General features: G+C 29.9%; 1 protein-coding gene across 1 annotated transcript in view; it reads left to right on the plus strand.

The window, feature by feature from the left end:
* The first annotated feature begins 9,660 nt into the window (after window positions 1-9,660).
* LOC140984813 (uncharacterized) overlaps window positions 9,661-12,930 on the plus strand; it is a 4,948-nt gene continuing 1,678 nt past the window's right edge. Inside the window, exon 1 of the mRNA XM_073452452.1 lies at window positions 9,661-10,366. Within this exon, the coding sequence (XP_073308553.1) occupies window positions 9,794-10,366 (573 nt within the window). The 5' untranslated portion in view covers window positions 9,661-9,793. The remainder of the gene's footprint in view (window positions 10,367-12,930) is intronic.

Consider the following 12,930-nt stretch of genomic DNA (forward strand, 5'->3'; position numbering starts at 1 on the left):
ATTAAGAGTATTTAAATTAAGATTTTTAAATTTTTCTTCTAATAATTTTTCTAAATCAGAAACAGAAGATTTAAATTTAAAATCTTTAATTTCTGGAGGGGATTTAATAGAAGAACTAGCAATAGAAACAATATTAGTTTCTGGTTCTTTTATATGAACATCTGGTTTAATCTTATTAATGGCTAAAATAATTTTATCAATTCGATCTTTAAGAGAAACTATCTCTTCTCCTATTATCGTAAAATATAGATTTGTATAATTATGTTTTTCAATTATTTGATTAATATGTTTAACAGTTATTTGTAACATATCATTTTCAAATAATTTTGAAAAAGCAGTAAAATTCAAAACTTTATTATTCTTTTCTATAATAAAAGATTGTTGAGGAGGATAAACAGATTTTTGAATCTTTCCTGAAGGAAATTTATAGTTTCTTTCAAAAATAGACCTATGTAGAACCCGTAATTAGACTGCGTATAAGCCATGCATAATTCTNGTCATGTTATAATTAATATTTAATGCTTCTAAGAAAAAAAATTAATACTTATTTTACGAAAATTATATCAATAATTCCTTTCAAAACAAAAATCATATTCTCACGAATTAGTTTCGTAAAGCTTTTTTTTTTTAATCATATTTATAAAATAATATTATTTTTTATGACAAAAATATTTTTTTCCCACAACTTTTTTGAAGAACTTTTTATATTTTCTTAATTGTTTGTCTTCTTCAAAAGTATTAGTATTTAAATTTTCTATGTTATTTCTTTGGCTAATATATATAAATATTCTAATTGATTGTATATATTACATACTATTAAATTTAAAATAATTTAAATAATCACACGATCGACATACGTACTAATTGGTTATTGGTTATCTTTAATATATATCATTGAGTAAAAATGTCTCAATTGATAATTGTAATATATTTGATATGCCATTATTGAATTTACTAAACCGCCTTATTTTATTATTTATCCACACACGTTAGATAGAGTTGTATCATCTAAATTTGATTTTTTTGGCTATTTTATTCACCAAATAATAATTAACAAAAATTATTGTTATATCATTACAATAATTAATTTTATAAAAAATTTTTTTTATCCGACTTAACTTATAAAAAAAATATTATTTTTATATTAATTATTAATCGAACCGAACCATCTCACACCTAAAAATAATTGTTTTTACGGCAAAGTTTCAAATACAAATTCATTTGTAATTCTTCCTCGAGTATAATATTATTTAGTTCTCTTTTTTTAAAGGTGGAGTTTGCAAACTCGTCGTTTTCCTTTCGACACTTTTCTTTCAAACTGTGTATTTAAGTATTTGTGCAGTGCCCAACAAATCGAGCTTTATCCATAGGAAGAGTCGTACCAAGATCTCTTTTATCTTCTTCTTCCATCGATGGATCAAGGAGACAAGAAGAAAAGGAAAATGGACGAGAATATCAATAACATTACAAGAGATCATGCGGATGAAGAAGAAAATGAAGAGGAGGAGATGGAGAAATTCTTTGCTTTACTTAAAAGCAGCCGAGAACTAAAGGAACGCCTGGCGATGGGTAACAGCCAATCGCACCACAAGAAATCAGACAATGAGAAGGCCGCCGCCGCCGCTTCTGCTTGGAATCCGACGTTTCGGTTTGAAGATTTTACGCCGCCGCGGGCTGCACCGGCCAATGAATACGAGGCGGCTCGAAAACCAGATCCTTCTTCGAAGACTAAAGATGGTGACGAAAATGACGGTGACGAGTTGGATCTCAATCTTTCTTTGTAGCCGCATAGATTTGTGCGGCGGAGATTGATTGCATGTATATTAATAAATAATTGGATATTTGTAATTTTTATTCGAAAATATCTCAAAAATTGTTTAACCATTGCTTGATTTATATAAAGTTTCAAGAAACTAATTAGGTATATGAGTAAGTTTTTTGTGATACGGTTTCACGAATTTTTATCTGTGAGACGGGTCGATCCTACCGATGTTCACAATAAAAAGTAATACTTTGAGCATAAAAAGTAATATTTTTTCATGGATGACCCAAATAAGAGATCTGTCTTACAAAATACAACCCGTGAGACCATCTCACACAAGTTTTTGCCTAAATTATATATTTGTTGTTTTATAAATTTTGTTGTACATTACAAAATTTGAAAATTTATCATCGTTTGTCATCTAACTTTGTAGATTTCATTTGGATAAACGGGTTTTTTTAAAAATAATTTAATTTTAAAAATTTATTTCAAAAATAATGTAAAAAAAAAAAAAACACATTTCCAAAACTATTGCAATCCGCGCTTATGGAGCGCGGACGTTGCCCACGTGGAGTAGCATCCGCGCTTCGTAAGCACGGACGCTGGTCCACGTAAGCGACGGAATATTTTAGCAACGGAATATATATAAAAACCGTCGCTAATTAACGACGGTTTATTAAACCGTCGCTAAAATGGAATCCGCGACATTTTATACACCGTCGCTAATTTTAGCGACGGTTTTTATATATATTCCGTCGCTTACGTGGATCGGCGTCCGTGCTTACGAAGCGCGGACGCTGGTCCACGTGAGCAGCGTCCGCGCTCCGTAAGCACGGATTGCAGTAGTTTTGGAAATGCTTTTTTTTTTTTACATTATTTTTGAATTAAATTTTTAAAATTAAATTATTTTTAAAAAAAACCCTTGGATAAACACTACATACATATACTGTATGATATTTGCTATCAACAATCTACTTGTAAGAAAAAGTATAGGCATCTTATCTTATCTGACTACGCTAATTAACGTAAGATTAATTAACGGATTTATATTTGTGAAACTAGTTAATTTGATCCATATTTATATATAAAATTAATATTTTTTTACGTAAAAATAATATTTTTCATAAATTAGGTCGAGCTAAAGATCTTTCTCACAAAATTGATCGGTGATACGATCTCATAATATTTTGTGTTAAGACAAAAGTTCATAGGCTAATTACTTTATAATTGATTTGATAAGTCTTCCTTAATTAATTTATAAAAATTAAATAAACATCTTTATTTAATTTTCAATTTATTAACTATTAAATTTATTTAAAATACATTATATCGTAAATAATACAAATTAGTTTTTTAATTATTTATTTTTATAAGAAAATTCCTTGACATTATAAAAAATAGTTTTCAAACACAAAATTATCCAATTTTCATAAAATATCAATTTTGATCCATAATTTTTGAAAAAATCAAAAAATGGCACTAATGCCCAATTTATCAAGCCCATAGGCCAGGGACTACCCAAGACCATCTGGTGCGCCCTCCTTTTTGCCATACTCGCAGCCCAAAATTTACGGACAGCCGCGAGCTGGCAGCATCGTTTCTTAGGGGCATCACGTTGCCATATTTTTTAATGTTTTTAATTTAAAACATATCATGGCAGTCACGGCTTCCCAGATTTGATGTTTCTGCCTACGCGGGTAGCTGCTGTACGCGTGCGTAGAATTTTATTTATTTTTTTAAAAAAAATTTTAAGGCCTGCGATTTTGGATTTCTTATGCGGTTACAAACAATTCGTTCAATATGATTTAAATAACAGAAATTCATACAATTGAGAAAGTTGTCTCGGATCATGGTAAAAGCATCTATTAGCATCTTCACATGATCTCCAAGATATCACTGACAGTAACTGCAAAAACCTTAAGTTATGGTTAATGTATAGTATGGTCTTTTCAACTCATATCCCGATCGAATCTACAATCATTGGTATATCGAGAGTTGCATATGAATTCAATAATGATGTGATGCATATTTGAGTAATAATAATGACATGATATGTGCAAATGAAGAAACATCATTCCAAAATACAAATGTCTTACTCTGGCCAGATATTCTTTGCACTACTAGCTCATTTTATCACATAGGATATCTTCACCCGTAGATGAATGGTGAATCCCATGACTGCAATACATTGACTCCTACGTATTTCGAAACTACACCCAACCTCACCACCTGATGACCCCAATGAAGTCGGTAAATGGATCAAAGTGTATGTTAATACGTAGTAGAGCCTCCACTTTGTCACGTGTCAAATGACTAATCATGTACAACCATAATTGCTGACTATTCCACTTGATAAATAATAACCACTTGAAAAGTACGATGGAAGGTTATTTAGTGCATCATCAAATGATCACATATCTGTATGAATGAACATCTTCATGCCCTTACCAATGAAACATGACGTTTACATAACATGTGATAGTCCAAAGCTCAAGCAACTTTTATCTTTATTTTAGACTGCTGAATCGACTAGGAACTAATTTAGAATATATAGTATTCTTCCTAGTGAGTTTCATAATCTTACGTTGAGAGACAGGCCTCGTGGTACTTATTGTATATTCAAAGACTTTATCTATACAGCTTGCATGTGCATACAAATAAAATAAATACTATAATTAGATAAAATCATAAAATATTATTAAAATAAATTTTTTTACGTAAAAATTAATAAAGCTCAAACCACCTACTCTACCAATAAAGTCCTTGAACAAAAGTGGGCGACAAATGTACATGTAATACTATCAAATGGTACTGGTGGATGACAGAAATTTCACTGTCTGCTTCTCACAATTCATCACAATAGCAACCCGAAAAACAGCAAATAACTCGGCATTTCAAGTTGTTCCAATCTGCCTAAGACAAATTGTTTGAGTACTTCAAGTTGCACTGATAGCAACCACAACATATCAAGCCGTGCTGAGCCCACCAGGTGGCGTTTGGCAGGACAACTTTTGTCCTACTGCTAATTCCACGGGCAAACAGTCACCACGACACTTCACCGGACAGTCGGTGATGTGGACAAATTTTCCTGTGAAGTATGGGCTATTTATGCTTTTCAACTTTTGAAATTAAAGTCTCACTTTTCGCATTGATAGTAACTTATGGTAGTTGCATGTTAACCATTACTCCTGACTAGGGGCGGAGCCATATGCTTCCCAATTTTTTTAAAAAAATTTATATATAAATTTTGTATAATTTTGAAATAATATGATATTAGTCTTGGTAGATCAATTTAAAATATTAAAAGATTTTACAGTTTAAAATTCTATCCCAGACAGTCATATTTCTGGCTCCGGCACTGCTCCTGACGGCACCATTGCATTAATTTTTGTGGTAGTTTCCAATCTATTAACCATGGTGGTGAGAGGTTATGGGAAGGGGCGACTATGTTTAATTTGTTGGCATGTACGAGTGGCAGTGCTTGATCATTGTCATCAGGGGTAGAGCCAGGATTCATAAGTATCTGGAGTTGGCTTCATCATGTGTTAGACATTAATAGGTTTAGTTAAAATCGAACCGAAATTTCTAAAATCGAATCAAATGAATTTTTTTCAATAAACCGAACCGACCGAACTTTACTACGAAAAACTAACAAACCAAATCGAAAAAAGCGATTATTTCGGTCAATAACATAATTAACTAAAATTTTAGAATTTTTTTAAATAATAATGTTTGAAATAAAAAAATGCAATATAAAAAATTAAATAAATTTGAATTTTATTTATTAAAAATTATTTTTAAGTATAGTACTATTGTCTAATAAATTTTATTAGAAATTGTAATATTTATATCCTTACAAACTTTATTAGAAAATTTAATAATATTAATTTTATTTATAAAAGTTTAGTTTGTTAGGTTAACCGAAGTTGTATATTAAAAACTGAAATCGAACCGAATTAACCTATATTTTTAAAAAAAATTAAACCGAACTTCCGGATAAACCGAATGTTGGACTAAACGTTTGCCGTTTTACCAAAAGCTATAACTGGTGGTAATGGTGTAACTCAAATATTTTAAATCACATAGCAGCTCAAACGTAATGGTTCGAACTTCGATCGCTCTATCTTGTAAGGACAATTATTGCACTCAACATCGAACTGAATTTTTTAATTCATTCATTCCGGTCTGTTATTTTGGTTGAAACCAATATTTTATTCATTCATAGAGTGTAATTTATGTTTGTCCGTTATTTGTTGATATATGCTCTTTTAATTTAAAAATAACTTTACAGTTTTTATTTTCTTCATTCCTTGAGTTACTTAACTAGAAAAATTCAATATTCCCTAAATTTTACAAAAAAGAATTATTTTTCAAATTTGTTACTGATTCAATTTTTGGTTTTTATAAATAGAAAAATCACAAAACAAACTCAATAATAATTGCACATCAATAATCATAAAACATGTCAACCAATTGATTATTATTCCAAAAATTTGCAACAATAGACTTTTAGAATAAAAATTCAAACTCCAAAATTCATATACATCATACGACAATATTATTGCAACTCGATTTTATAGTCATTGAATTTTTATCTCAAAGTTGCATAATTTCAAAACATACGATAATAAGCCAACCAATACACGTTAATAAATTATGATTTGTAGGAGTTGTTTTATTTTTAATTTATAAACATGAGACTAAAAAAAATTAAAAAATAAAACTAATTAAAAAATTATTTTTAAATTTTAAACATGAGACTAAAAAAAATTAAAAAAATAAAACTGATAAAAAAAATTAGTTTTATTTTTAATATGAGCTGAAAAAAATTTAAAATTTAAAAATATTAATTTTTTTTTAAAAAAAATAGGTGAGGCTAAAACCCACCCTAGCACAAGAGTGGCTCCACCCTGATTGTCTTGATCTTGGTTCACCGTAATTGTAGAAAATACAATTTATATGTATATCATGTTTTTTGTGTTGGGAGACGTTTGTTGTACGCAGTAGCATTTGTAAACCCATAGAGTCAAGATAGGCTTTGTATGTAAAGAAATCTAATATTTGTAAGATTGTAAGTGAAATTTACAAATAACAGAATTATAGAAGCAAGCTCGTACAGACAAAGTTGTACAATATGTATATTGTATATGTAAATCAAAACCGAACCGAGGCCTGTAGCATGTATAATTTCCTTAAAACATATTTGTCCCATCGGGTACGTGCTTCGAAGATTTAACCGAACGTCTGTTTCCTAATATACAACGGTCAGACCCGCAGTGATATAGCACAAATCACTACGCCGGCGAATGAAAGAGTACCTGAACTTTATCAGCGGAATGCGCAGGGACAGAAGGAATTTTCGCAGGAGAGAAATAGGAATCAGAAATGCAAAAGAGGTGGATGTTTGCTGGTGGGCCTTGGCACATCTACTATTTATACACGCTGATAGCAGCCATACGAAAGGCCAACGGTTGCCATCAAGAGGCCAGCCAAAGCACCAAAGGTTGTCATCAATAGAGCAGCCGAAGCACCAACAGCCAGGCAGATGGAGCACCAACAATCAGGCCATATGAAAGGTCTCAAGGGCATGGGAAAGGTCTCATCCGAGAAAAAAAAATTGTATAAGGTGACATAGACTAGCTAGGAAATTTTTGCCTTGATCGGTCCAATATTCGACGCACACAGGTCGCTCTCGTACGTTTGCACACAAGTCAAGCTTTTTTCAGTTCAAATCGGACCCATGATTTGAGCCCTCCTGGGCCAGTGTGAGAGACCTATTGACCAATCTTTCTTACACTTTCATAAAGTGTAACACAATATAAACTCATCTATACCACTCTATTTTTTCGATATGGGACAAACCCACCTTCCCAAATTTCCGTTCACTTACATGGAAAGCTCATTAACACACACAACTCGATATATATTATATATACATAATCCAACAATATTTACACAAAAAACATTCGTGAGACCGTCTCACAGATCAATTTTGTGATACAGATCTTTGACCCGACTCGACCCATGAAAATTATTAATTTTTATGTCCAAAGTCATTTTTTGAGTTACATTATGAAGAAATATCGTGCAATATATATTGATTTGAGTGAAAAATATAAGATCCATAAAAATAGTTGATATTATATTATGTATTGAATATATTTAGATTCTCAATATAGTAGATTTTATATCAAATCTTAATCATGAATCTCTTTAGATTCTCGATAAATTGTATCTTAGTAATGAATTTTATTAGATTCTCAATATATCAGATCTTAATCATAGATCTTTTGAATTTTCCATGAATCTCTCTCAATATAAAATCATGTTGTGCTACTTTAGAGCCATCAACATTATAAAATCATGATATTTCATTGGTACCAATGTATCAATAATTATAACTGTGATACTTCTAGAGCACCAATGAATATCTCATAAAATCGAGTATTGACTAAACATTGTGCTTCTTCATGATCATCAACATAATGATATTTATTTTTATTCTCAATTAGTTATAATATCACACTAATAAAGTGTTATACACTATAAGAGAAATGAGAGATGAATAGAGATAATTCATATGAAAAAAAGAGAATGAATCAATAATCATGTGCAATTTTTATTGAAATTAATCACCCTATTTATATAAAAAAAAATACAACATACAAATTTTTACAAATATTATCTTATTATATTTATCTTGATTACAAATATCTCAAATCTAAGTAAAATATGAAAAATCATCTGCATGATAATATATTTACAACATTTTCTATATTTTTTAATCATTATTTTTGTCCACAAGATCAAAAAATGGATTACAACCACCCAATAAGCATGGGCTTTCTTTTTTGTATCACCCTCCCAAACATACGGTTAATAGGATGCTGACTTCACTAAAGTCTCGTTGTCTCTCTTTTTTAAAAAAAGTATTTATGATGCTATTAAATTGACTTTTCTGATGACGAGTTAGTTAATACAAATACTTATGTAGGATCAACGTAGTATAGTCATTTGAGAAAAATACCAAGAGATCAAACGAATAATATAATTAATAGTTAAACCTTTACGATATGGTCTAAGATTAGAGGCATGGGTCACATATGTTATTTGTACATTATTATCACTGAATTACTGCATCAATTAGTTTACATAATGATATTAGAATAATCTTAAATTTCAAAATTTTTAAAAACACAATATTGGTGTTCTAAAAGGCAGTGCCTCCAGATTTTTGCAAAGATGAATCCTTTGAGTGGTGGATTTTGAACTTGAATCCGATATAGAGAACTTGTTGGAGAAATATAAAAATGAACCATAAGAATTATAAATTTATGATCAAAACAAAAAACCGCCTGACACTAGGCAGCGGGTGATCGCCCACCTATCGTTTTTTATAACACTGCATAACATGCATTACTACACCAACTATCTTAATTCAAAATTTAATTTTAGTGAACTAACTTTTAATTTTCAGGTGTTTGTTTCCAATTGCTAATTTGGTGCCGCACAAATTACCAATTTTCAATGTCACAACAGTCATTTTTGATGTCATGATAGCCGTTTCTGGTGACATGTACATCGGTATTTTTCGATATCTTGTCATTGTTTCAATGAAGTAGGAGTAATAAAAAGAAAGAAATAACCAAAGTAACTTACTTCAATACTTGATGGATCAAAACTAAAATGACATATAAAAAAAATAGTAGTTAATTATCATTATATAAAAAAATGATATCGTTGACCTCCCCACCTATGTCATGGTTGAAATAATCAAATGTCAACAAATACATACTTAATGTGCAAGATTGCATGTGTCCTTTTAAAACCTCCCAAACTTCATCATCCGAATCAAAATAATTTCAATTTAATCCGCAGTTGTTGACTGTCTCATAATAATAACATTTCACCAAAACACGTATTTAATCCTCAACGGTTGACTTTATCTCCCTTTTAAGATTACCAAAGTTCATTGCCTCGATCAAATTAAGTCCAATCAATATAATAATTCCAAAAAAAAGAAGGAAATTCATGGAGAGGATGCTTGTCGAGGCAGCCAAGAAAGGAGATGTTCTTACACTACAGAATTTGATCAAAGGCGATCCTTTGGCATTGAAGGCCACAACGTTATTCGAAGAAGATAATCCTTTAAATATCGCTTGCCTCGGTGGATACCTGGATTTCGTAAAGGAGTTCCTGAGTTTGGAACCCGAATTGGCAGCAGAAGTAAACAAAGATGGTTTAAGCCCTTTGCATATTGCATCAGCTAATGGGAATTTAGAGATTGTGAAAGAGTTACTAAAAATTGGGAGTCACCTTTGTTTTGTCAAAGGAAAATATGGGAGAATTCCACTTCACTATGCAGTTTGTAAGGGAAGAAAACAAGTTATGAGGGAGTTGCTTTCTTTTAGTTTGGAGTCTATTGAGGAAATGACAGCTCGAGGAGAAAATTGTTTTCATCTTGCTATTACGAACAATCAGTTCGAGGCTTTTAAGGAATTGGTTGACTTCGTGGTGAGGCATGAGAAAGGAGAAGTTCTGAATGAGAAAGATTGGCGAGGAAACAACATTTTCCATCTTGCAGCATATGGGAAGCAATATGAGGTGAGTTCACGACTTTGTTTTTTACTAGCAAGTAACACGTGCGTTGCACGTGGTGGATAAACGTTGTAACGAGTAAGTGAACATAAAACACTTATATTGAATGAAATCGAAAGAACCATTTTCTATTGAAAATTCATAATATAAAAAAGCATTATCAAATTTTTTCTTATTTATTTTTTAGTTTTCGGGTCATCTCTATGTGACTATTTTGTCTAAATTTTCTCATCATTTTAATGAAATCATCTATTTTTTCATTATCTTGAATTTTTATGGTTTCTCCTTTGAAACATGATGAATTTTGTTTATTTTTCTGTGGTTTTGTCATTTCCTTAGTGTTTGTTGTCTTCTTATATTCATGTTGTACTTGTTTTGTCCTTTTGTTTGAGTTCGTTCTTTACTTATCTTCATTTTGTATTTCATTGATGTTTTAGTTCTTTGTTTTTTTTATCATTATTTCTCTTGAGTTGTGGTTTCTCAAATCCATCCACAATTATTGTTGTTATTCCATTTTTAGTCGAGACAGACTTGTCTAATTTGAAAAAAAAATAGTGATCTTATTTTCTTGGTTGATCAAATATTGTTAAATGCTCCAAATTAATTTTTTATGCAATATAAAATTTGTAGTTATTGGCAATATGTATTGGATTATTATAATATTATTCAAATAAATATTTTAATTCATCTTAGTATGCATGTCAATTATTTTTTGATAGAGCAACCAATAAATGTCTCAGCAATCTCTTTGAACAACGTCACCCTAGTTATTTCATTTTCATCTTGAATCAGTATTGTTATCTGATACTTGAAAAATTAATTGTGAGAAAGTATACAAAATAATTAAATGTTTTTAAGCATGTAAAGTTAATTATAGTTGCAATACCTTGGGACGATCTCGATATTCAGCTTCACAAAGTGTTGAACAAAACTACTTCCCTCCGGTGAATAACAATGTCATCTTGTTTTTGAAAATTATTTAATGATCGAATCTTCTTGATGATGCCAATGATACATATGCATAATTATATTATTCGATTAAAAAAATATACGTAAATATCAAAATAAATAAAATGGAAACATGTTTTGATCATTAGTGTAACTTGAATTACTTGCTAAATTATCAAATTCTCTCAAGCAAAAATTAAGTTTGCCTACATTTGGCTTCTTGCAACTCAGTGACTAAAGTTTTTTTTTCGCATTATCAACTCAATATTCGAGTTTACATTTGGATAACAAGATTTTATTTCCTTAACGATTGGATTTCATATAAGTAACTTTTGTTACACTTTAAAAGCTGCTCAAATTGTTGAATAACATTTGAAAAAATCAAGTCATGTACCATAGTTTCATGTAATTCCATATTCATATTGTTAGTACATAACTGGTGGTCCAAAAAGAATGCTATTCTCTGTTTTAAAAAAATATAGCATTTGAAAAGTAGTCACTTGTGCATTTTCGAAAGTTAACTTTTGAATAGTCTTTGAGTTATGTCTTGTTGAAATTTGATATCTTTGTGGAATAATAAATATTTTGACTACTATATTTTTTTATCATGTCGGAACATATCAATCAGCATCACATCAAGATTTGTCATTGTTAGTATGTCTTTACTACGGACATGTAAAACTTTTCTTTGGCTAGTGAAGTGCGTGCATGGTCTGCCGTATAGGATTGAATCTGATTTAAAATTGTTAATAACCATCGTGACAAATGATATTAGCTATTGGCTTTGAAGTAATTTCCATTTATTTCATTAATATTAACTATTTTTCTCTTCAGCTACCCCAATTATTATCTTCGTTAGACTAATTATGTGATATACAATTAAATATATAATAGTTGTTTATTAATTACACGTTACAAAACTTATGATAATTGAATATTTTTGATTTCTTTATGAATATTTGAATATAGTGAAATCTTTGTAATAATCTATTTAGCACTGACGATATTTATATGTGTTAAATTAAAGCACTTGGTGTAATCATGAAGATGAGAAACGATTTTATCTGTTAAATTTCATTGTTGTTAATTTTTAAAATAATAATACTATTAAATTGATTTTTTAAAGTGAGTGGCTAAATTATTTCAGAAAATAATCATGTGTACAATTGTTTGAAATGTTTTTTTCCTTAAATTGATGCGCAAAACTTATATGATGTAATGATTATAATATATAATATAATATATATTAGTTATAAAATAATACACAAGACAATATTAAAGTTAGAAAAAACCAATATACGATTAATAGATGGAACGACAATTCCGACAATTACACAAATCAACTCAATCTTTTAAAGAAATACCTCATTTGGGTATCTGTATAAAATAGTTATGTGAGACCAAGCTAACCATAAGCTGAAATTAGAAGAAAAAATGAAAATTATATTTCATTCAAATAACATCCAAAGCTAATATTTGGACTGACAGTTTATTATTCTATTATATTTTTATTCGATGTACCTGAATTAAATATTTTTTGATTGATTTTTGAGTGTCATGCACCTCACTAATCACAAGTCATTTACTCTACTCCGTAGAATACATATACTGACATATATATA

This window comes from Primulina huaijiensis, chromosome 9, assembly GCF_012295235.1.
Source record: "Primulina huaijiensis isolate GDHJ02 chromosome 9, ASM1229523v2, whole genome shotgun sequence".
Lineage (NCBI taxonomy): Eukaryota > Viridiplantae > Streptophyta > Magnoliopsida > Lamiales > Gesneriaceae > Primulina > Primulina huaijiensis.